This window comes from Diadema antillarum, unplaced genomic scaffold (genome assembly GCF_040938485.1).
Source record: "Diadema antillarum isolate AM-2024a unplaced genomic scaffold, OU_Dant_1.0 seq00000233_RagTag, whole genome shotgun sequence".
NCBI lineage: Eukaryota > Metazoa > Echinodermata > Echinoidea > Diadematoida > Diadematidae > Diadema > Diadema antillarum.
The window spans coordinates 1,066,856-1,093,525 of NW_027271282.1; the positions used below are offsets into that span (position 1 = coordinate 1,066,856).

General features: G+C 37.3%; 1 protein-coding gene across 3 annotated transcripts; it reads left to right on the top strand.

The window, feature by feature from the left end:
- The first annotated feature begins 3,087 nt into the window (after positions 1-3,087).
- On the top strand, positions 3,088-26,109 carry LOC139729301 (dnaJ homolog subfamily B member 6-B-like). 3 transcript variants are annotated; one of them, XM_071640229.1, is made up of 10 exons: positions 3,088-3,353; positions 5,951-6,047; positions 8,669-8,778; positions 10,879-10,938; positions 11,512-11,646; positions 13,672-13,750; positions 14,623-14,706; positions 18,464-18,538; positions 19,879-19,992; positions 21,642-26,109. In XM_071640229.1, the coding sequence occupies exons 2-10, from the start codon at positions 5,983-5,985 to the stop codon at positions 21,736-21,738; spliced, it is 819 nt and encodes a 272-aa protein (XP_071496330.1). In that variant the 5' UTR covers positions 3,088-3,353; positions 5,951-5,982; the 3' UTR covers positions 21,739-26,109. The 3 variants fall into 3 exon arrangements, with proteins under 3 accessions (XP_071496330.1, XP_071496331.1, XP_071496332.1); XM_071640230.1 differs by lacking the exon at positions 18,464-18,538; XM_071640231.1 differs by lacking the exon at positions 14,623-14,706.
- Positions 26,110-26,670: the final 561 nt, after the last annotated feature.

A 26,670-nucleotide genomic window follows, 5' to 3' on the forward strand; every position in this document is an offset into this window, starting at 1 on the left:
TTTAAAATTAACTTGATGAAAGGGTTAATTCTATTCAATATACCAACTCAGTGCTTATCTACATCTAGTTTGGTGTTTTACAAAACTATAGGATGGATTGTCAGAGACATTAAGGGACATGGGAAATCGCGGACATTACCTTTGTCCATTCCCATATACAACGGGGTTACTTTTTACCTGGGATCACGATCAAGGTGAGACAGTCTCACCTCCCTGGTTTTACCCGTCAACGCGATCCGAGAATATGAAGCCCTCTTGTATAAGACACAGAGCTACCAAGTCTCACGCATTCTGAGTGAGACTCAAGCATTTAGGGGCCGTCTCACGATCTCACGCATGGCACCCATTTTTGTCACGCATCGGGCGAAGTCTGCAAGCCTGTAATAAGGAGCATAGCTCAAAGGATTAAAATTATAGTTGCAAGTGAAGGTACATTTCCCTTGTCTTTCAAAATAAGTAAAAAATAGTCACCTAAGTATGCACCTGATCGCACCAGAGATTGAAGATTAAAGATTGAAAAAGCTCCCTACCCTATACCGTGGGAGGCCACGGAGAGGAAAAACCCCTCCCACACCCTCGCTCACATGCATATTCGTGCGCCAAGATGCCGAGTCGTGAAAATCTCACTCATAATTTTTTTTTTTGAACTTGGCATCCCTGAAGACACCATATTGATGTTTTGGTGGGGGTGGGGTGGGAGGTGCCTATTCCTAATAGGTTTAGTTTAAGACCTATAACATCGGTAATGACCGTCGAAAAGGAAGGGCGATGGGGTAGTTAAAAAAAAAAAGAAAACAGCTCGGCAGGTATAGATTCTGTTATCATTCTCTCGCCCCTTTACATCATCATTAATTTTTTTTTTTTTTTTTGTTCCTGCGTGATCTTGTTTAATTGCACCTCCCCATTCATCTTATTCCAGGTTGCCCATGCACCTTTGAACTATAATAGGAATTAACACTGTATGGGCTAACATTCCCATTATTTTGTTTGCGGTTCGGCGATCCATTGAACTCTTACACTTTCATACCTAAATGGCTCCCGACTTTTAATACCCACTCTATAGCCATGGGCGGATCTAGAGGGGGCGCCTTTACAAAATTAAAAGGGGCGCACGCACCCCTCCCCCATTTTTTCTTATATTTTCTTTTGTTTTAACAAAAGATAAAGGGGGCCCCCGGTAAGCTCCCCCTCCCTGGACAACTGGATCCGCCACTGATACCTCTGTTTATTCTGAATATACAGTGCCTCTTATGAATAGACCTCCAACATGTGCATTCCATGTTGTTATCATGTCTGATAATATAGGCCTATAACCATGCGTCTTTACTTTTTATGTTTGTCATTTTTTTTAGGGGGGGGGGGGAGAGGGTAAGAATACTTAATCTGGGGAGAAATTGGAACAGTAGGACCTCTTGCAAACCGTATAATATTACAATTTTGAATATCTCGGACGTATACCTATTCCGAAACAGATCTCGTTTTGCCATGATAACGCCGAGAAGAAGAAAAAAAAAAGCACCACTGTATCTTTGAAAGACGTGAGACCGTAAATATATTGAGAAGATTATCAGCAAACAAGAGTTACATTCTTCTAATCGTGTAGATTACGTTTGATTGTAAACAGTGTCAAGCAATATAATGCGACAACGATGGAAATAAAGATAGTTATGATCGTCGATGGTATTAGGTAATGCCTTGATAACGATCGATGACGGGGATATATGTTAGACGTAAATATTGATCTATATACACATTAATATCAAGTTTATACGCAGTTGAGGTATTACGAGCAGCAGTATTGCATATAGCAGCAGTAGGTGTGAAGGATGCATCAACGTAGATATATATTGAAAAGAATTATGGACCGTTTTGCAGCACATCAATAATTATTAAAAGCACATTCTCTTCTCTAGAGAATTATACTTATAAGTTATAATCCATTCTACATCCACCTTACTAAAATGAAAAAAGAAATTGTCTCATTTTGGTCATTTGTAAAATTATCAAAAACCCCCACACACACAAAGACAAAACAACTTTAACTGAGTACATTGTATTTCGTTGTTAAGGACTTTTCGGATGTCTATGTTTTGTGTTGTTGTTGTTGTCGTTGTTGTTGTTGTTGTTGTTGTTGTTGTTTTGCAACAATAACAAACATATATTTTTGTGTAATAAAAAAAATCCACCATGTTTTTCAATAGAACAAATAACGCAAAACACTGAAAACGAAAACCTTACGATTGTCAAATTTTACAACAAGTTCAAGATTCATCTGGTACATGCGCCAGATATTTTAATCGACAGTGAAATTAGAGCTAATGGTGTGATTATGCATTATAAAGATGCCGAGCAATTCTTATACAGATAAATTTGACAAAGTAATAATTATACACGGTACCCGTTATGCTAAGAAAGTAAAAGAAATATCTTGTTTTCTATTTTCGTTGGCTTTCCACTTTTCGAAAAGTTTGAGTAATCATTAATTTCTCAAATTTTAATTTAATTTCTCAAAGTTTATTGTGTCTAAATGCATACTATTGCAAAGAGCGGATCCAGGAATTCCGGAAAGGGGGGGGGGGGGGCAAATAATGATAATATTCAGAATTATATTGCTTTTACAAGAGTAACGCAAGGAGGTGGAGTGACTCTTATGAAAACGTTTACATTATTTCGAAGGCCTGGATATGTAATCTCACAAGTAGCTCAGCAAGATAAGCAATACTAGTAAATGAGTAAAAAGGTTAGTTGATGCAAAGGAGATGTGCGAATGATAGAGGCTGTCAACATAGGAACATAGTATATTTGATATCGAGCATGAAGAAAATCCCAAATACGATGTATCATTCTTTTTCAGATCCTACAAAATAAACGCTTGCCTCATGGAATGTTCAATGCCATGGACATCTCAGGGAGGTGGAAGAGATAATTTATGTTTCCACCTTCCTGATGGTCATTTATACATTCCGCCTAACCTTCCTCTTTAAAGATCTTAAAGCTGCCACGTACAGACCACACGTTCCCTTCCAACAACAAAGCGAAGAGCGGCAGTACCGAAGAGACCGTAGAGCATTCCACCGTGCAGATCGATCGCAGCAGCTGACCCCGCCGAGGCCGCAGGGATTCGACGAGGAATGCATTAAGTGCCATTTTTAGCTAGCGAGGAATTCGTGACTAACTCAGGGCAGAAGTCGAGTTTCTGTCGCTGCACAAATGGATAATTTTACCTAAATCATCAGGAAATTGTCGTCATCAGGCGTATCTTGGATAACTGAATTCCTTAGTTACGGACTATTTGTACATAGGGAGGGAATTCGACCACAATTAGCCCAGAAAAGGGCTAACTTCGTAAGAGTGTAAGTATGATGGAGAAAGATCTCTAGTCAACTACGTTGAGCTGCATACGGCTTGTGATACGGGAATGGGATTGTGCAACGCGAACCATATCGGGTTTCATTTGTCGCATCCTAAACAATGTTTCCTCTTGTCTATATGTCATATTCAATTTTGCAAGTGCTATCAATGTGAAGAAGTACAGAATATCATAGCATGTAATTTGTGAGTCACTCTGAAATGGAATCAGCATGGAGCTCATCGATCATAGCAGGTGACGCGGCTAAACGTTTATCTGTTAAGTGTATAAAACCCTACGGGCTACGTACAACTGCATGATTCTAACAAGACATGTTGCCCAATGTTTTCCCTTTTCTGACTATTGAATTACTGCTAAATTAGTCTAATAAACAAAAGGATCGCGTCCAATTGGAGACTAACTGGTACCCTGTATTTTCGACTCCTAAAATTGTGAGCAAATGCGCTCAACAAATCAGTTCAAAATCAAGTAAATTTACCCGTGTATGGCCTTGTGCAATTTGTACAAATGGCAAGATCCCTATGTCATAGGACACGTATTAAACGCTACGCAGCCATAAATGAAATTAGTGTTGTACCGTGGTTTTTGATGCACACATTATTGGCGAATATTGTTGTTATTGTTGATTATCATGTTGATGATAATTTCAATATTTTCTTGACTTTATCAGTGGCAAGTCCTTGTTTAATAGATTACACTTTTTTTTCGTCTCACTGAAGCAAATTTCTCAATGCACATCCAGTGATTAAATGCTGACATTGTGAAGTGACGTTTTCACGAGCCCTTTTTTTTTTGGGGGGGGGGGGGGAGATATTACATTACATTACTATACCAGGTACATCATGAATGTAGAACAGAGTAACAATGTATTAGAATATCACAGATGCACTCTCTTCCCAGAAATTGTGAATTTGAAAGTGAAATTCACCGATGTCAGCCTGGAGGATAAATACTAGGCCCTACTAATATTCAAACCAATTATTAGCAAACGTTTCTACTTAAAAGAATAGTAAGATTCTTTAATAGTCAGAAGTAGAGTGATTTGGGAGTGACAACCTCTGCCAGAGTCTGTGTGTGTTCACGAAGGCAAGAGAAAGTATGTATAGGCAAATTATATTTCGGGTCAGCCCATGCTTTTTGCTCTGTGTTAAACGTTACTCACCATGTACATTGCTATTTGTGCAGTAGATTGGCCGTAGGATTGTAAACCAGGATATGACAGTGTTCATTAAGTTCATACCATGGTACAGGATTTTTGTCATTCATGCAGGATATGTTTAGATTGTGGGTATAATTCTGACTGACTGGTTTTTTTTTTGTGTGTGTGTGTTGGGGTTTTTTCTATGGCAGGCAGAAGTGTATGACAAGTTGAACAATGTGCACCATGAGAGGTTGTTGGCAATGTGCCAGAGCTCTCTTTTGATCTGAAATTTCTGGGTATTTCCACAGTAAAAGGGGATATTTCAGTTCAGGGATTTTTTGTAAGGACTCAAAAATAGGTGTAATGGGTCAAGCTATGTGTAGTCATAATCATGAGTTTTTCATATTTTGTGAAATAGCAAATCTTCTTCTACATTATGCTAAAGTTTATTAGGTCAGAAAATGAATGGGATATTGGGTTTAATAGTTTAGCAATATTTTTATACATTAATACTCTTCACTTTAAATGCTAGTGACTTTTGAAAGGATGATACTACTGCTTTGAAAATCGGTATTAGTCATGGATAGATTGTGTCAATAGAGCATGATTAATTTCTGATAGTCCCTTCATTGCTGTTGATATGAATTTTTACATCCTGTTTTTTCTTCTTCTTTTTTGGTCATATTCATATCACAGAGCATGGCTCACAGTCATATAAAAAAGTGCTTTCGAAGACCCGACTGTATGTTACTTCAGAGCTTCTTTTCTCAGCACACGCTTTTCTAGAGTGTGTGCTTTCTTTCTGATATTTAGATAGGTTGGGAGAGTCCATTTAAATTGAGGTACACTGACACCATTTTAGATTTCAGAATCCGCTCAGATTTACTGAAAATCCATGTCTGGCGACTTTTTGTTTTACATTGTAGTTTTGTGATGCAGGGTCACATACTGTACACATTCTTCTAGAACACTTTCAAGAGATTACACATGTACTTGTCCCCAAATTGCTTTAAACAAGCTATCTACCAGATTTTTTTTTTTGCCAAAATGAAAACTGGACTGACTTCTATAATTACAGCTGTACTACTATTCGAAGGTCAAATATAAATGTTCATTGAAAATTTGTTTTTCAACTTAATGGCTTGAAGTTGATTAGAAAAAAAAAATAATACAAATGTACATGTAACAGCCTCAAAATTCTATTGAAGACTGTTTTTGTACCATTTGTAGACTTGATAGTGAATGTTTGTTACATGGATTGACTGAACTGTTGCATGGGACATTCCTGAAATGTCATGTCTGAAATGTCCCCTTTTACTGAGGAAATATCCAAAAGGGGGAAAAAAAGATTTGTGCATATGAATTGATTTTGGATATCTGATTCTTTTGTACTGTTGATTGAGTTGTATAAAGTTCTTCAACTTGTTTTCTCCAAACAGACTTGTAACAAGAGTAACAGACCAAGCTGAAAATGCCTGACTTCTATCGAGTTCTCAATGTCGCCAAGACAGCCAGTCCTGATGATATCAAGAAAGCGTAAGCATTCACACTGGAAGGAAGCAAAATCTTAGATTGCTGCAATATCCAAATGCAAGAAAATTTGACCCCTGTCTCTCCTTGACCCAAACATGAGTGTTAAGGAGGGAAGATGGAGGGTAGAAGGGTTCTTTGGATGAGAAGGTTGAGAGAATGGTTGGAAGAGAGGGAAGTGAATATCATACCCTGAAGCTGAAACAGAAAGCGAAAGCAGAGATTGCCTATAAGATGCTGTACATACAGTATATCATAATCATTGTACACTTTAGAGAAGGGTAGTGAATCACATGGAATTTCATATCAATGGTAACTTGACCTACTCAAGTTGAAGAAGGCCCTTATGTTTGTTTGTTTTGTGTTTTGTTTTGTTTTGTTTTGTTTTTAAACACATAATTTACATGTATGAAAATTAACTCGATATTTACATGGTCAATAGCACAATCAGGGTATGCAATTGTGTAACAGGGCAAAAATGAAAAAACTTGGTGAAAATGCTTTTTTTGTTGATTGTTGTAGCTGAGTGTTCAAATTTTCATTTCATGTAAAGAAAGAGTCAAAATTTTGCATTAAACTGCGCATAAATTAGCATTTAAATTAGGGGTGTCGAATTACATTGAAATGAGTAATATATTGGAAAAATTCATTAAAAAAAAGGAGAATGTTTTTTTCATCTGATATTGCTGTTAGATATTCCTGATAAATATCCCTTTCATTCACCACCAGCACATAGCCATGACATATCACAAAATATGAATGAATTTCATATTTTCACTTCTCGAAATGGAGGATCAATTTTGTAGGCATTATTTTGAATTCAAATAAAACCACTTTTACATATTTTATCATATTTCACTTTTGCCAAAGAGTGAAGAGGCAAAACTTTCAGGAATAGGTAACAGACATCATAGTGGCCATTATTACAAATTTTCATGAAATTAGGGCTGGTACTTTGGAAGATATTATATTTTTCATCAAAAAATTATCTGTACCGTTTGACCTTGAATGTGCGCACAGTGTTTGGATCAATTCTCATATTTGTAAACACAGATAGAAGAATGAATGTGAGATTTATGATGACTTGAGTTGATATCCAAGCTGTGACACTCAAACAATGACATATTAAGCCAAAACACTATGTTTTTGCTTATGATATCTTTAGAAATTGAACAAGCATTGAAATATGAACACTGGACACTTATCATATCCTTCATGCAGTATAACATGGGCGTGTATCGCACTTTTTTATGCACAGCAATTTGTAAAAATATAAAAAAATAAGTTCCTATTGCTCAAATTTGCTAAAATTTTCACACAATAGATTTCTACATATGTACAATTAATGGTTAAAAAAACAAGGATATTCAATAAGGGGAAAAGATTCTTTAAAGTAGTCAAATTAGGATATACCTCACTGAAAATACTGAAAAACAGCTGCACTTATTTCACTCAGCATTTGAAAATGGCTCAAAACTCAAAACTGGCTGAACATTTATTGGCAAACAGCGCACCATATTGTAGTGTGTCTTCAGTACTTTCAGGAAAAGCAGAAAAATAAGCCGCTTCTCCATGTATAGCTGTACAGCATGGGTTAAAAGGTCACAATGTCACAAAAATAAGCTAGCATTACACTCCTACCAGGATGGGACTTCAGACCTTATAACTTTCTCCAGCTGAAAGAACCACTGTTTTTTATTGCATGCAAGCAATGCCACGAAAAAAATCCATTAATTTGATACCAAACACATAGGGGTAGACTTAAAATATGGACCTCAAATCTTGATTTTACGTAAGTTGTAAAACGCTTTTTTTGACGCATTACGTGGGTTTTGGGGGACTTTTTGGTAATTAACCTTTAATAATTAACAGTAAATGAGAAGAAATTAGCTATTGTCTTACCACATGTGATTACTGATGTCTTAGCATGCTGCATATGAATTTTTAAGTCAGTTGGTGCATTCTTTTAGAAGTTACAATTTTTTAAAGTGAGAAAGTTATGATTGCATACCCTGATTGTGCTTATCACCACATGTGAAATTTGTATTTGGATGCACTGGTCACCTTTAATGAAATGAAGTCATGCAGAGTGTGATTTTAAATGTCCTAGACCCCGTTTACAGTGCAGGGCTGGGCCGAGCCGCGGCCGAGCCGCCAATTTTGGCCTCGCATTTTGCCTTTTGCGCGTTTACACTGAAATGAAGGGGGCCTCGGCCGCGGCTCGGCCGCGGCTGAGCCTCGCACTGTAAACGGGGTCTTAGAGTTGCATGTACAAAAATTTGTAAGGAAGTGTGTGCATTTGGTTTCATTCAGTTGCCTTTCTTCAGACTTGTTTTGTGCTTTCTTTAACATGTATTCAGAATATTTTGGTGATCAATGTACAAAGCAAAAAAGATATTGTGCAAACAAGCAGAGAGAAGTATTATAGAGATATAGGAAATAGACTAGTACAATGTGCGGGTAGGGTAGGTAAAAGGGTAGATTGAAAGGAGAGGAGGGACGGAGAGGGGAGAGAAATATTTCTCTACTGATAGATTTCGCCATTTGATTGAAACATGTTTAGAGTGAAAATCGTGCGTGATGCTCAGAGACAGACTGCTAAAAGGTCATATCTTATTCCCCCTCAGATATCGGAGGCTTGCCCTGAAATGGCATCCGGACAAGAACCCCAACAACAAGTTTGAGGCAGAGAAGAAGTTTAAGGAGATTGCTGAGGCGTATGAGATTCTCTCAGATGGTGAGTCATCCAGTCCTGAGTGCCTTGTTTGGCAAGTTATAACCCTTTCAGTGCTGTGTTTGTCAATCACTTCAGTGGGATCTATTCACTGATTAGTACAACCAATTTTACTTGTTTGAAGATTATGTAATGCCTATCTGTATTGAATCTTAGCAGCCTGTTGTAAGACTGAGCTGTGCATTATTACACCCGAGTGCAAATATCTATTGCATACAGTACAAAGGTAAAGTTTTATGTGCAAGTTTTGGTTTTAATAGTGTATGGACACTTGTTGGTGTGTAATCTGCACATACGATGAATACATCTTGGTATTTACACAATGGTCAAGATACTTCCTCCTTCCTACTTAGTTCTATGGATTCTTGATTTTGTTTCTCTAGACACATGTAATTCAAAGTACAGCAAGGAATGATGTAACAATATGTCATCATCATTGTCACTGAGACTGTTTTTTTTTTTCTCCACCATCACTACAGATATGAAATCTTCCTACAACTGACTGTTGAACTCCTGCTCTGTATGAACAGCAAAAAAAAAAAAAATTGAAAAATGAAAAATTAAACATTAAACAAAACATTATTTGGAAGGTTTTTGTTCTGGCATCCGTATTCCACTTCGTGTAGTCTCATTCATATTGTATCATCTATATCCTTGTCATATCAGCAACAGCCTGTTCTATTCAAAAACAAAGAAACACCCAGACCCCTACAGTACCTTCAGACTAATCAACCTTGCATTCCTAGTACATATTTCTTGTACTGACCTGCAATGTTAATCCACCTGATCAAGAATTTTTTACACCAGCTTGCAAACTGCTATGGACCCTCAAATTTGTTAGTTTTTCTGTAATACTCCCGTTCCACAGAGATTTTTTCTCATCATTCACTAGTCGGAAGCAAAGTTTTCTCATCGTTCACTAGTCGGAAGCAAAGTTTTTTGCTTCTAGCCACCAACCGAAGTGTATCGGATGGCAGTCTCATGAATCCGACTAGTGTTGGTCGACTATCATGTCAGTGTTGGACATGTCGCGCATGATCCAAAGGGGCAAGATTGTCCAAGGAGGATCACATGCAACATGTCTGACACTGACCTGATGGTCGACCAACACAAGTTGGATTCATGAGACTGTGATCCGATACATTTCGGTTGGTGGCTGGAATCAACAAACTTCGCTTCTGATAGAGTGACCGATGAGACAAAATCTCTGTGGAAATGGGGATATATAACCTTTACAGTAGACTAAAACTGTCTAATGATTTCGGTGTTGACTGTGCCTATCTTTAGGTGTTACCGTACTTCATTGTAACATCATTTTAAGATATATTGAGATACCGGTAGCCATTAAACTTATTTGTGGTGGGTCATACTTGACCACATCTAAGTTCCGCCCAAGATTAGAAACTCTGAGGTTATTTCTTGTCTTAAACAGCTTTACTTTACATAATAGTACATACTGTATAACCTGACATGAGTGACATCTAGAGCCACATGATTCTTGTGCAACTTGCACACTAGCTGCTAATGGCACAATCTATATTTCATGTTTGCCACAAATTTGTTGATCTGAGCCCATCGGACCATTTTGTCCCCATACATACATACGTTGAAAATTTCTGATGAGATCTAAATGAGCCACGGTAGGAGTGATACATTCAGTATTTGATTAGTGATTAAACACACCACACACAATTGGTGTAGCATGCACTAAAATGCCCTAATCAGGAATTTCCCGTAACCTTATTCAATTGTACAGAACAGCCCCACATTCATAGAGCTCGTATTCTTCTCACATCTACCCACTAGACATGTGTGTCTGTAATGGTACAATACATACTACACAAAGTGGGCATTTTGAGATTGCATTAGAACAAACCTTTATTGTATCAAAGTGATGCAGTAAATAAAGTACACATAAATTGGACTTCTTTTCTCACCTCTTTTTCCTTTGTCAGTAGTTTACATAGTCATACAATCGAGTAGGTTGTTTTATTGTTGACTGTCTGAAATGCCCAATATTATGCTCAGCAAGAAAACTATTGGAACTTTAATTAATTTTGGCATCTTTTGTTGACATAATGACTTGTTTTTCTTCTTCATTAGAGAAAAAAAGAGAAGTGTATGACAGATATGGACTAGATGGTTTACAAAGACATTCAGCAGGTAGGTACTTAGTTTTACACCAGTACTGTGTTTTTTATCTACCAACTACATCCCTGGCTTCTCTTTCTTTTTACTAAGATTTGGTACGGTCAGACTGGCAAAAGATTGAGAAATTTAAAATCACGATCTTTGTGGTGTAGTAAAGGGCATACCTGTAGAGTGGTACCACATGGAGGTTGTAGCAAGGTCAAACAGATCTTGAGATGCCCTTGTCTTCTAGAGTAATTCACAAAATTTACAAGCTATGCTTTTCTTGTGGATTTCCCTTTTCCATATACAGTTGGAAAAAAAAATATATCGTTTTAATTGCTTACTTGTTCATTTATTGAAATATAACTAGACAAAATTACTTTGATTGTCTTTTGATATGTATTCTTGAAATTTATGTGATTTAAAATTCTTGCAATACTCATGTAAACGTTATGTGTATTACCTTCTATTACTTTATATGGAAATAAAATGATTTGAATTGAATTGAAGCTGAGTAAAGGCCCGTGGTAATGCTGATGTTTAAGTTCTTGTTTCTGTCATTTTCTGTTTGTCCATACATTGTGTATGCTTACTCTCTACTAGGTGGCGGTCATGGTGGCTTCAATGACTTTGGAGACTTCGGGAGGATGGGAGGGTTCCACTTTGAGTTCCGGAGTCCAGATGATATTTTCAGAGAATTCTTTGGAACCAGCGATCCATTTAGTGCCTTTTTTGGAGGTGAGAGACTCATTTTGCCATCATCACCATTATCATCAAGTGCAATCAACTTTACCTGTATTCATTGTCATTTGCCATTCAGTGTTGAAAGCTTTCTCTGACTTTGAAAAAATATTTTTGCTTCAAGTATCATCTATGCTGACAGATAAAATCTGAATAGAATGATAAAGATTTCAAGATACTTCTATCAAACAGGGACACACAGCATGCTCACAAATGATTTCTAGAATGCCCAAGAGTCTGAGGATTAACACTTGGTATTCTTTGCAATCACTTCATATGTTCAGCAACAGAGACTCCAACCCAAAGCACCTTCTGATCTGGAGATTCTCCCGCCTGAAACCCCTAGCAAACGGGAGACTCCAAGTTGATGTGTGCGAAGCGCGAAGTTCCTAGGGTTCTAGATGCTCTCTGATACTATAAGGCTAATTTTTTTTCAACATACATTTTTTTGACTAGCCAGGCGGACTACTTAGAATCAATTTTGACACTGAAGCAATATTTTGGCTAGCCAGACGGACTAGTTACTTCAGAATTTTATGATTTTTAGCTAGTCCGACGTGATTTTGGGTGGCCAATGGCCAGCGGACCATTGCCAATTTCGAACCCTGCAATAGCAATAAGTAAGAAATCCTTTCCAACGGGAGACACAGAGCCAGGGTGGGAGAAATTAAATCTCAAGCGAGAGAACGGGAGATTTTGCAAAAATGGGTTTTCGGCGGGAGATCTCCTGTCGAAAATGGGAGAGTTGGAGTCTCTGCAGCAATGGAGTCTCAGGCGCTATACTTCCAATTCATTTTACACAAAGTGGACTGAGAATGTCCACAAGCCGATAGACTTATATCACTTAACATGGATAGCCCTGTACCCGTAGACTGATTCTCTTTATCAAGTTCCTGCAAGCCGAGGTTTGCAAGTTATTAGTAAGAATAGGAATTAATGAAATATCATTGATCATAAGTATGGAAATTGTAGGAAGTTGTTTACAAATTTGCTTGTCTGATAAGTGTTCATGAGGATCACGACAAACAATCCCAGATTATTGGAAGGTTGGCCTTGTGGAAACCTGTCTACAGAATGGTTTGTCTCAGAGCATTACATTCTCAGTTAGATAGATAGAGAATACTTTCCTGTATAATCCTGATCGTGAAGGTCAAAGGTTGTGAGGCATGTACATGTAGCAATACCTCACTGTGTATACAAAACATCCACAAGCCACAAGCCATTTACATGTGGTGTAGATATTTTGGGGGGAATATTCCTTTTACATGCGTTATCTAGCACTATTCATGTTTGCTGAAAAAAGAAACCATTTCAAACCAATTCAATATTATCAAAGGGCCCTCAATGTTACAGTGCTTGGTGCCAGGTACTTAAACACTACTGTGGTTAACTCTTTACGTGCCATGGTGTAAACCCCCTGTGTGCCATGTTATTCTACAACAGCAACGTAGTCCTGCTTTGGGAAAACATTCTCTTTTTCAAATCTATATAACTTCTGTAGATTTTTGCTACCTGCGACATGTAATGAGCTAAGTTGTAGAGAAAATCCTAGCTTTGCTTCGATGTATTTAAATCGTATAACAAATCTATGATTATTTTTCTTTCAAAAGACCAGTAGCTACATTATTGTAGAGGCATGATGTTTGCACACAAAACATTGACAGAAGCTAGGAATTTCACTTGCAAATCCAGTGAGGAACGCCGGCTGATATTCAATCACCACATAAAGTGCAAGCATCGTGTGACAAGAATTGAACCGCGAGAAATGCTTTCATAATACTGTGGCATTTGGTGATTTATTGATCGGTTTGAGCAGGTTTGTGCATTTGAGCAAAATATGCGAAGTTGGCATACCATTGACTGCGTCAATCGTGCAAATGTGGCACATAAAGAGTTAAATAAAACTATGAATGAATGGAGGTATACATGTGTCAAATGATAAAAGTAAATGAGAGTAATGATGTCTCAATTTAATCAACTAATAACAGAGTTTTTGTCTACAAATATGTTCTTTCATTACAGAATCTCGGAGGAGGACCCCAGAAAGTCATGATTCCTTGTTCCAAGATTCTTTTTTCAACTCTGGCTTTCCTTCTTTTGGGTAAGAAATGCTGTCCAGTCAGATCTGCATTCACTGCTTCGTATGACAAGATTACATGATATCTTTTTCAGAATTTTTATCTGTACAATATCAGGGCACCATCTCAATGAAAGTTGTCAGCCCTGACAAGTTGTCAGTCTCTGACAATTACCATAGCAACAGATTTTTGATATATAAAAAAAAAATGAACCCAGTAAAAGCAGCCATCATGGATATGGATTATATATGGATACTAGATTTAGCAAAGATGAAATGAATAGCTTAGACTATCAGAATGTAATTATACTTGTCTGTACATAATTGTAAGCAAGTTGTCAAGGCATGACTTTATGGTCCAGAAGTCATATAAACAGCCATTAATTCATGTCTTTTTTATTTTGAATTAAAAAAACAACACTTTGGAACATTTATTTATTTATTTTTATGGTTTCCATGACCACCAAGGATACTAGGGTTTCAAATCAGTAGTGTGTGTCTTACATTTCAAGGACTCATACAGATTAATTGTTTTCATTTTTCTCATGTTTATTAGCAAATTTTACATTTTTGTTCCATGTAAGATTGTAGTGCTCAGTAATTTTCACTGGCCATTAATCAACACAGGATTTGAGGGATGTGTGACAGAGTTTTACTTGTTTGTTGTTTGGTTGTTGTTGTTTTTTGAGTGCAAGAAACCAGTCAGATTGATATCATACTATGAAAACATCTATTAAACGCTGTCTTGACATCCATTAAGGTGGGAATATGATTTCTCTTTTGATTTTTATATGTCATAAGTCAGAGATTTCTGTAATCCACAGAACGTATTGCCATCAATGGCTAATGTTGAGTCCTTCCTATTGTATCCATACACCTCGAAACCTCCTCCCCAGCCTGCCCCATGCCCCCAGCAGGCTACGCTCAGGGTTCCTCTTTGATCCCTATGGTGATCTCTGGAGTATCTTCCCTCGGTCGGGGTAAGGGTTGCTGGATGTGAGGTTGGCGTGTATAGTCCCCTTGCTTGCTAAGCTAACCCATTCCTTGTAGTTTTCATTATTTCATGAGTTGCTGTGTTCGTCTGTCAGAGGGGCAGGATGTCTGTTTATTTATTTTTTAAAAGTGTAAAATGCATCCAGTACTGTGGTGTGATGGCCTGCTGACTGCATCCATTCTTTCATACTTATTGGCTGGACATGATAAATCTAGTCACATGGATACTTCTTATCATACATGTAGTCTTATCATAATGATACAAAACCTTGCTGTAGCATCTGGCTCTTTTCTTGTAGTAAAGCACATAGTTGTTGGACTATGTTTGGACTACTTCAAAAAGGATCACCCAATTCACACTGTAGGACTCTCCCCCTTGATATATGCATGACTTTATTGTAAACTTCTTTAAATATTGAATCTGAAAATTAATTTCAATGTTGTGGATTGTTTGTGTAAATGGTATGAAATGTCATTTGAGTGTTTGCATGGTCTCATAGTTGTTCTCTTTTGTAAATCAGAAAAAAAAATGGAATATGTCCATGACTTGTTTGAGTGATGACAGACTTGCCTGCACTCCCAGCTTGGTTGATTAATGTTAATATACCTTCTGAAGTAAAATTTTGTTGGATCTTGATTTGTTTGTTGTTTATCTAAATGCAAATGAGCACATTGAGCAGCTATCGATCAGCTAATAAAAAAATTTTGAAAAAAAATTCTGCAGGTCCCATAATACACATCAAGGTACATTTATGTTTGAAACTAAATTGTTTCCCATTTGATCTTGGAAGGCAGCTGAAAAGAAATGAATTTGGAGGGTACTATAGTTTGTTATGGATCTGAATTTTGGTAACAACTATGGCTGAATCTTCCAGAGTTTTATTAGTCGTTGTTTGTATTTCATACCATGACAGAGAAACCTGTGCTTGTACTAGACTTTTGGAGATGATGACACAAAAACAATGACTGTGCTCACATAAAATGTATGCAACTTTGTTTGTTTCCATATGCCATTTGGGTAGTCCTTTCATAATACATGTAGCTGTTTATTTATAGAGGTGCTTTTCAGACATTGTATCAGACAAACCATATTATTATGAAATACCTGGTTTAGACTTAAACTCATAAGAGTTTAATGGAAGCAATTAAGAGTTTAATGGAAGAGTTTAATGGAAGCAAGGGAAATTCATGAGAGTTTTAATGGAAGCAATTAATTTGATGATATGCCACGTAACACACAGTGTATCTATACACAATGAGGTTTGACCCAGCAAACAGACCAGCAGCAAGATGGCAACCTTTCATTCATCATCGTGTAATGAGAGACTGGTGCAACATACCATCTCTGACATTCAACTCCCATCCAAGTGTTGCAGTGTATAGCTAAATCCTGTGCATAGTCTATACTGCATGGTTGCCCACTTAGTTTCACATTATCCCTACTGGGCTGTACATAGACTCAACCTGTAGCTGCACAAATACTAAGGCACTGAAGTGGTGCACTTGAAGTTGCCATGCAAGCTAAATCTAAAGTATGTGTGTGTGTCAAGTGCGATAGAAGATGACACTATGTACAATGCATGAACTGCCAATTCTCTCTGATTCTATAGGATTTATCGTGAAAAGTTGAATATCTTTCCACATCGTGACAGACGAATATAAGTATGCCTCCCTGATTTCAGAAGTCATTGTACAAATTGAGGTGCATGTAACACACAAGTATCTCCCTTAAAGCTTTCTGGAATCTCCATGATTTTGATGTAGGAATTTTAGGCAGCCCTGTAATGCTGCTTTATAAACACATCATAGAGCGTACTGCCTAAACTCAGTTTTTCAGACCCCATTGTCAGTGGTGTTTATAATGTTGCACTTCATGGTGATGCAAAGCTTATATTACATGGCATTAACCCATTGAAATGGGCTGATTTTGCTACAACACGCATTTCCCATAGACCCCTGTCCGAATATACTCGAGATCCGTCCTCAACGGGTTAAATGATTTGAATACACTGTACAATACCCAGTATCTCCAAGGCAGTGCATGCTAAAATGTTACTACCCAGTACCAGTAGTGAATGACATTTCAAGGGTTTATGAGGTGTCATGCTAGTCTGGTTTTGATATTGAAGTCTCCTACAAATATGTATGACTAACTCAGAGAACTATTGTAGTTATTGTGGATTCATCGTCGCCATCATCCTGAATCATGAGTCTACGCTGCCCTCGTATGATCCTATATTTGTACCCCCACCCCCCTCCATCAGTACACGTCATTCATCTCTATACATTTATGTCAGTCCTGTGTGTGTCAAATGACTGTGAGTAACCTGAACATGCAGGGCATCAGCAGTTCATTGTTTCTTTGTCTGGTATTGAGTTGCAGTTTGTCACAACAGCCAGTGCATGTCATGCAAGTGCCTGTTGTGTGTATTACTTTTGGGGTTGTTTTATTTCTATATTACTGAGAAAAGTGGGCATGTACAGGTATGAACAAGTTGTGCCTCCAACCCTCACTATGAGATTATGACAATTTTCCACAAGCAGCTGTCAGACTGTTTTAATGTTACACTGAATCATCACTATGTACAACTTTCGCGCATGTGAAGTTTTTACTTGTTTACTATACTGTGTGAGTCATAGCAATCCAGGGTCTATGACCTTTGAACCCTAAAGGAAATAGTAATTATTGAGGAGGCTACCCTTGATAGAATAAAACCTACATAGGTCTTTATGTACCGTATGTACTGGTACATAAATAAATATTTGTCAATTTTTTGTCAGTTTGTCACTTGGATAGACAGTAATAAGCTTGTAAACTCTGGGATGTCTTCTTGAAACGTTTGTTTCAATGAAATTGAAATAATAGAATCAGTATGACCTGATGATACCCTTTAAAGCTGCTGGAACCATATGAGGTGACAATTTAGTTAGTTTCCTTTTCCTCTCATGATTGTATTGAAATCAGATATAATTTGTCGCAGTTAATGAGAGATGCACTATTCATGACTATGAGGCTCCATGGAACAAGCTTGAACAAGCTTGAAATGTCTGTATTTACAATTGTACTGTACACCAACATGTTGCCTTCCCTCATACTGTCATGATCTACAATTATGTGTATGTACTGGACATCCTTTTTGCTGGAACTAAAAAGGGTTGCCTTAAGTGTAATGTGCATGCTTATAAGTTGGTGGAATCCACTTTTACATATATTGGAAAGGACAGTACAGTGCACAATTTCTTTGTGAATCATGCTCATAAATGAAACATTATACCATTAGTCCTGCAGGGTACATGGTGCTGTGCATGCTTAGAACCTGGTACTATTGTACAGACCATTGTCAGCTGCTGGAGTGATGCAATCATTTAACCCTTTTGATACAGAAATCTCAACATTAAATGATGCCTGTTCATGCACTTGTGCTGACATTTGTCTTGTAGTCTTGTAGTCAGGCAGTATATGATCAAATGTGATGCTGCTACCAGAACTGACTGATCCTAGTGGGTTGATACTTTGATAGTCAGTATTTATGCCATGAATATGAAGGATGTCATGCATGTTGTTTGTACATTGTAGCAGTGCTTCAGTAGAGATACATTGTATTGTTGAAGTAACTAAAGCCTCAATGTGTAGATGTCCTAGCTGGTTTGCAAACCCTCACGTCACATAATTACTATGTATTTCTTGTTCTTCCCCGCATGATGCCTACTGTGCATGATGTACCGTATGTTTGCCCTACACAGACATAGTATGTTCCCCCCGGGTCATGGCTCTGGGTTTAGCTCGTTTCAAAGTGGGTTCGGAGACTTTGACAGCGGGTGAGTTCTGACATTATTGGTAGCTGGCAGTTAGCATGCAATGTACGTGTCATAGACTGAATCTTTCACCTTGTCACACTATAGAATGTCTTGTGCTTGTCAAGTGCCAGGGTTGTCTGTGTTGTACACTTCTCTCATACAAACTCATTTCTATCAGATAGTAAATACACTGTATTTACACTTGTAGAGAGGAAATAGAGTTTGTTGAAGGGAAAGTAACAAGAATTATCTGATAGAGTAGGTTATATATGCATGTGATGTGTTTCTCCAAATTCATAGGAAACTATTAAACAACCATGGTAGGTTTGAGAGGCCAGACAAGATTTTCAGAAATTGATTTGTTGAAGTTCGCACAGCAAATACACTGTACTTTGCCTGATGAAATTGATGATTGATAACCTAATGAAAGAAATTGTTTTGATGGCAATCTTGGAAACTGGTATGTGCAATTTCTGTATATATAGAGCAAATATATGTACTTTTTTAACCCTAATCAGGCTGGGGGGGGGGGGGGGTGGAATCCGCCCCCCCCCTCGACGTTTCGCGCAATATCTTCGCAACGCGATATTTCATGACTTTTTTCTTTCAAGTATCGCGCAACTTTTGAGACCCAAATTGTTGCGCCCGCGCGTACCGTTTTGACGCGACACCCGTTCGAAAAAAATTTGTCAACCCCAAAATTGCTCCAAAACGTGATTTTGTGTACAAATCCAATGCAAATTAATTCATTTTAGCATAATAATGCTTCGAAAAATGTCTGTGACAAATTTTAGCCAAAAAACAAACAAAAACAAAAGGTCAAAAAACAAAGAAATACATAAGAAATTCAAAAAAACAATAAAATACATAAGAAATTAATCTCGATACAGATTTTTTCATCCTGTCTCATGATGATACATTTTTGATGTGCAGAGGTTGGCAGCCTAGTAATGACCAAGATGTTCTGTTTTAGTAATAGTGGGCTGCCTTCCGTATCAGGGCTGTTATTGATGGTATTGTGATAAAGATTTATTCAGCCTTGATATTACCTGTGTGTCAAACTAAGCACAGATATTCCAAATGTGCTCTTCTAACTATGATACTGTGTAATGAAAGGCTTACAGTAATTTCACCTTGTGAGTTTCTTAAGTTTCTTTATTTTTTTTTTTTTTGAAAGTGTCTGTTTACATCACAATGCTAGCTACAGACAAATATGATGAATGCCCTGGCTGTAGGTGTAGAATTAATGGAAACAGATTATGGTCAAACACAATTAAGAGCAGTGTGAATGTACAACTTGTACTAACTGAATCATGAACATGAAGTCTGACATTTCCATGCATGATTTGATTTTGATCAAGGTTCACATCATTTTCAACATCATCATCGTTTGGTTCACCACGATCTGGAAGTGCAGCAAGGCGAACCACATCAACAACAAGGTTCATCAATGGCAAGAAGATCAAGACAACAAAGTAAGATTCACACTTGTGCCAAAACAGTATTCCTAAATCATTTCATCTGTTCAACTGCATCACATTTTAAAGGAGACCTCCAGATGATTTTCAGACTTTTACATTTGAACAACTATAAATTAGATATACCGAGTACAGAGTTTCAGAAGTTATAGTGATTTGGGTAAGGAATAAGAATGTTTTCAAAACTTAAAACAAATTGCAATGAACAAGGATGAGGACATGGCAGCCTCACGATAAGAATGCACAAGTTGGGGCTTAAGGAAGCAAAACAAAAGAGGGTATGCATGGATTTCAGACAGGTGAACATGTTAAGCAAGCGGTATTGTAATGGAATTACACTGCTAGATTTCTGAAATATGTGAGGCTCCTACTGTATGTCATCAACACTGTTCAGTGTAATTTGTTTAAGATTTTCAGAGTATTGGTTTCTCTGCTCTAGGACCCCGTTTACAGTGCGGGGCTGGGCCGAGCCGTGGCCGAGCCCAGCCTCAATTGCGGGGCCGGGCCCCGCAATTTTGTCCGTTTACACTGCCGGGCTTGGCCGCGCTTTTGATTCAAACCTTTCAATATTTTGTCGTAGAGGCGCTCTGCTTGTAAACAAACGCAATTTGGTATTGTCTGATTTTCAGACCCTTTGCCAAATGAATTCCATGGCAACTTCGGGCAAAGGCCTTTGCGGAAGGAAAAAATCCTTTGCAGGACAAAACCACCTTAAATATACTAGTTTTTGACGTTGAGGGGGTTGATATCCTGAACAGTGAAATAGTACAGGCAGAGGGTTTGGAAGCCAGACTAAAATTGGCCGCGCATTTGGCCCAGTTTGCGTTTACACTGAGAAAAGGCCGGGCTCGGCCGCGGCTGACGAGACCACCTCCAGAGCGTGGCCAAATGCGCGGCCAATTTTGGCCTCACATTTGGCCTTTTTCGCGTTTACACTGAAATGAAGATGGGCTCGGCCGAGCCTCGCACTGTAAACGGGGTCCTCGACTACAATAACTTCCACAAATCTATTTATGGAGATGTTGATTTATGTACTACACGATGTGAAATTATGAAAATCGTCTCGAATGCCCTTTTAAGCTTTGTGCCCATAGCCATGAAGAGGAGAGATTATAGATATACACTGTATTTCACTCTAACTTTGTGCATTTTTCCTTTCACACATTAACCATGTAACATTATGTTGACTTCTTTGGCCATTAATCCTTAAATTGGTCTTCATGGGATATCATAGTGATAATTGACACTGATACTGGAAAGTAGGAGGGAAGTAACCAGATAACATTTAGACTTTTATCTTGCATGAAAACATGAAAAGAAAAACTGGGATCAGTCATGGAGGTGCTGTCAGAGCAAAGGATATTTTGTAGACAAATTTATAAACTTTTATTTTTCAAGATTTCTTTTAGAATTTAAATTTACTGCATATATATAGATGCTTAAAGAAGTGAGTGATTTAAAGACAGAGACAACTGGAAACGTGGAATTGTTGTCTGAGATATTCAGTCTGTATGAATCCATTGTATGTCCATACACAGCACTGACTAAGTACAGCTTTCATTCAAAACAATGAAGTCTGTATAAATCTAGTGTACAGTGATATGTGAAGGTATAGCAGTGACCAATATCTTTTTGTGACTTTGCAGAATCCTTGAGAATGGGCAGGAGACAGAGATTGTGGAGGAGAATGGAAAGATTACATCGAAGCTTGTAAACGGCCAGCAGCAAATGCTAATGTACTGAGAGGACTGAGATGGGTTTATTTACCAGTCTATGTCGAGGTTATTAGTTATTTATTATGTATATGCTACTGTTGTCATGATTGTTCTTGTGGTAAAGAATGATGGGGAAACTTTCTCTTAATCATTTACTCAATCCTATGCCAGTCAAGTGATATGAGGAAAATATAAACATACACTGTATTTTTTTAAATCATTTCTTTGAGCATGGACTGAAATTCAAAGAACTTTATACCCTTGGTATAAATTTATCACACTCAAGTCTGCAAGATTATGGCTTGAAATCATTTTCATCCAAGTTGGGAGAAAATGTATTTATTACTGTATCATTAATTGTCAGTAAATTATCATGAGATATCTCCACATGGCCACCTCAAAATAGCCTCCTGGTTAAGCAGTTGTGAACACACAAGCACTGAAGTTATCTTCATGTGTTGTACACACAAAGACCAAAAATTTAGTATTCTTAATGTGTACATGTATGAAGAGAATGACTTCTGTCACTTCTGTCTGTATACAAACATTATGTCCTTGGTATATATTGGGAAGAGTCTTTGGGTAAAGTATTTCATGTTTGAAATGCTGAATTTGAGCAATATCATGTCCAGTGGCCTATTTTGAGAGGCCCATGTGGTGATTTTGTTCAAACATTCTGTAACTGATGGGCTCGAGTACATATCATGTAGTGTTCCAAGGTCCTTGTCTGCTATGCTCCCCACGTAAAGTTTCACACATGCATATATGTTATAACTTAATACATATTCTCGTATTGTCAACATGCATCGACCACAGTCGAGAGAACTGTCCAAATGAAGTGTTGCAAAATTAAGACTCTATTTCCTTTAAGCTTGGAGTGCACCATGACACTTCCTAGTTTCAACTCATTTATATCCAGAGCCAATTTTGTAGCAACTTTATCTTGTTTCTGTTCTGTTTCATGATAATGTGCACTTGATAACAAGAACATGTGATCAAGCATTATTTACATATTCTACCCCTAAATGAAAAGAAATTTTTACCATCCCTCACAAGTAATCAGCATTTGCTCTTTCACTGAATTGGACCTCCTCTGTGTCATTGTGCATGCACATACTGTGTATGATGAGATGAAATCCTGTACATGGATTGTAGCACAGACCAGTATAGTATAATCCATGCACAGTGTTTGTGTTTGTTCATTCAGTGTGCAACACCAAGACTGCGGCTGAAACATTTCAGATTTTATGTCACAATGGATACTTTCCTTTGCTGAGCGCGGAAATTGCCATTAAACAGTGATGTATACATGGTATGTCGCCGTGCGCTAGATTCCATTGTGGCACTACTTGAGCTTGCATGTCTGTGGTTTGCACTTGTCTACAGCTGCACAGTAGTGGCATGTCTTCTAGTGTTCTCTAAGTGGTCTCTGAGCAAGTTCTGTTGTTCCTTTGCAAGATTTGGAGTTGGATAATAACAATCCTTTTCACAATTATCTTCCCTGCATTTTGGCTACCACGGTACTTATGTCCTGTTGTATAAGTGACTAATTGATACAAAACACTGGATCTCTTTCTACTCAGATATTTTCGAAAGAAGAAAAAAAGATAAATGAGCCTTCCAACGTAGTTATCACAGGGTTTCCCACATGTTAAATCAACCTCCCCAATAGTTTCACTTTGCTTAACAAGACATATAACAGCACTGTTGATTAAGACCTGGATAGTCCACTTCCATTCTGCAGTGTGTTAAACACAGTGTGGACTGCAATATTCTGTTTCCTTTGTCTCAGAAATTGTTCATATTTCATTCACTGTTTTCAATGCTGATGATTGAAATGAGGGAGACTTTCCCCAACATGTTCGTCTTCTGATGAGTGAAGTAAACTTTGTATATAGAATTTGAGCAATGAAAAATTGCTGTATAGTTTGTGAGTGGTGTTGTGAATAGAGAGAAACTATATTTATGGTAGTTAATAACATCTGTGTGCCATTCAGTGTAATTTAATTCATGTATTAAATGTTCATTGATGATGAGAGCAAGAAAATGTGTGTTGTTGCTTAAGGGATGGCTAAAGATAAGTTTGTAAAGATGGATTTTCGTAATGCTTTGTTTGTCAAAAAGGCATGACAAAATGAAATTTTTTTTTTTTGCTATATAATGTTGTCATCATGAATTATTTGACTTTGTTTCTATTTTGATGATAGCGAAAGCTGTAGTAGAATCTTAAGGATTTCATGCAAGGAAATGGTGTATTGTCAAAAATAAAAGGGATTGGTTTATGGTATTGACATGTAGTCAACCTAATCTACGTTGAATGCATACATGTACTATGCAGAGAGAGGATGATATCCTTATAGGTTATTTCAGTTACAGGTCTGTAACACAGTGACTCACAGGACAGTCTTGTATGGCAATTTGACTTTAACATCAGTATTTTAGTGATATGATAGTTATCTAAGTATGCCAAGTTTGCACTAATGGAAACAAAATGTATGTTCTTAATCTACCATGCTCATTTGCAACTTAGGCATTTTATTTTCTCTTTTACTGTCTTTCTGTACTCTCCTGCATTTAAGTGTGTGTATTTGATATGATTTAAATCAAGAGTAAATATGCATGGAAATGTAATTAATGCAATCTTTTCTAATTAAATGAATTTTGGAATAATGTATAAAATGACAAGTTCAAACAAACAACTTCAAACAAACAACTTTAAAAGAAAAAAAAACGCGAGGGAAAAATGTGAAAAAGGTGTCGCAATATAAGGTTAGGAGTTCTGGAATATAGTACATGTACATGTAGATCATGACACATTGTGCGCAGATAAAATGTAGCTTATGTTGTAGAATTTAATCTTATTCCTGACTTGCTTTACTTTAGTTGGATAGAAATTGTTAGACTTGAGTTTTGTGGAACTCATTCAAGGCCTTTTCTCCTTTCCAAGTGCCTACATGTTTTCCTGTTCTTTTTACTAATTTCTACCATCTTTAGAGCCATGTTTCAAAGACAGCATAAACTTCATTCACTATGCCATATATATACTCTGTATCATGTACATTACATCTTGAATCAATATACATTATCAAGAGCACCAAAAACAGCTTCTGCCCCTAAAAGAATTCTTTCATATTTTGTTTCTAAAACTTAAAGTTTTACTCCTATGATACATGCAAAAAGAACTTTGATACCAGTATGTAATAGCAAAGGCAATTGCATGTGTAAAAGCCTTGCCTTCAAAGTCACCACTTTTGAAGATATTGTTTGCTACTGCAGAGAGGTAAACTTCTACGTATAAGCAGTTATTTTCGCGAGGGTTTAATTTTTTGCGAATTACAGTTGGACCTCAAATTTAACAACATGTGAAAATGTCCTTACGCCCTAAGGTAACAGTGTGCTAAAATGAAGGCCTCTCTGTCAATTTGCGAAAATGTCTCGTGAAAATGTCCGTGCCCTCATTCGTGAAAATATCTGTACGCGAAAATAACAACCTATACAGTACATAGTTCTCGCAATAGTTTATCATCAGTTACTGTACCAACCAAATATCTTGCATTCAAAGCTCATACAGAAACCTTTGCCAACAGCACTTACTTTCAACGTGATTTAATGCAATTGGTTTGTCAAATTTTTATTAATCTTGTGCATCTGTTCTAATCTAATATCAAGCTTTTTTACTGGTATTCTCAGCCCCCTTATCAGTTTTTCATTGGGTTCATGTATACTGTATGTACACTGTACTGTACTGTACACATCATACATAGCATGTAGTCCCACCTTGATCAGATCTGATGTTAGCATTGTCCCAAATACATTGAATTTAATGTTGGATAAAATCATAAACAATCTTACCACTGCTTACTGCTTGTCAGGAGAGTACAATGGGTAAGATGTATTGAAAAAGAAGAAGAAAAAAAAAATACAGAGAGAAACCATGAATGGCATTGCATGACACTGCTGTTGCAAGATTGATTTAGAATATCTGAGAAATAATGTAAAGGACAGAGCAAATATTCATGTGCATTCTTTAATGGTAGGGAATTTCCTCTGTGTAAATATTCTCTTGTTAGTACAAGTACATATGTAAATTGTAAATGTATTTTGTCTTGTGGCGTTTCACAAGTTAAATCGGCTACGAACAATTTTTGATTGATAATTTACTGTCCCTTGGTTGAAGTGTCAAAGTGTGAAAGCATCACATACAGTGTATGCTGAGGCTGTGTTTACAGTGAGTTCAAAAACTTCAAGCTTCAGAGGTAACGTTTATGAGGAAAGCTTTAAACACTGTAGAGTGGATTAATGTCATACTCACCTGTGGTGAACTTTAATATGGGTCTCTCGTCTTCATAGGTCTACTTACAACTGTAGGTAGGAAGAGAGATTTGAAATAAACGACTATCTGGCCAAACACTTGTCCTTCATGTATTGCAGAATTCAGTTATCATATCTGTGTGGTATCAAACCATGCACTGCACTACTCAGTGTGAAAAGATAATCTTTCCAGACTGAATAGTGTAGTAAAGGGAAGTGTACTGGTATTACCTGTTGTGTGTGAATGCTGTACAAACTGAACAGTCACATGTCTTTTCACAAATCTTCAGGGTAGCTTCACATCTAAAATGACCACGTGTATGCAGACAGAAAAATAGGGTTGGTGGTAGAAAAACACAATGCTCCTTTATTTACACTGTCATTTGATGATCACTTTTTCCATGTACAAACTTGTAGTAGAATCATTAATCAATAATAAGTCATTTCAATAATACTGTAATAAATCAATAATAATGCAAGTTGCATGATATTTGGCAAAATATAACCGATGAACTAAAATCATGTCGCAGCACATCTGCATAGAACACTGTTATAACTGTTGGCATATCTGTTGCTTTGTCACAAGAGAGAGCAGGCCTCTTGACAGTGGGTGATATATCATATGACAGGAGTGGAGAATACTGCATGA

Excerpts from the sequence above, each read along its gene's own strand:
- LOC139729301 (XM_071640229.1), top strand. The coding sequence starts at position 5,983 with ATGCCTGACTTCTATCGAGTTCTCAATGTCGCCAAGACAGCCAGTCCT. Across the intron at positions 11,647-13,671 it reads ATTTAGTGCCTTTTTTGGAG|AATCTCGGAGGAGGACCCCA; the intron begins GTGAGAGACTCA and ends CTTTCATTACAG. Across the intron at positions 14,707-18,463 it reads AGTATCTTCCCTCGGTCGGG|ACATAGTATGTTCCCCCCGG; the intron begins GTAAGGGTTGCT and ends TGCCCTACACAG.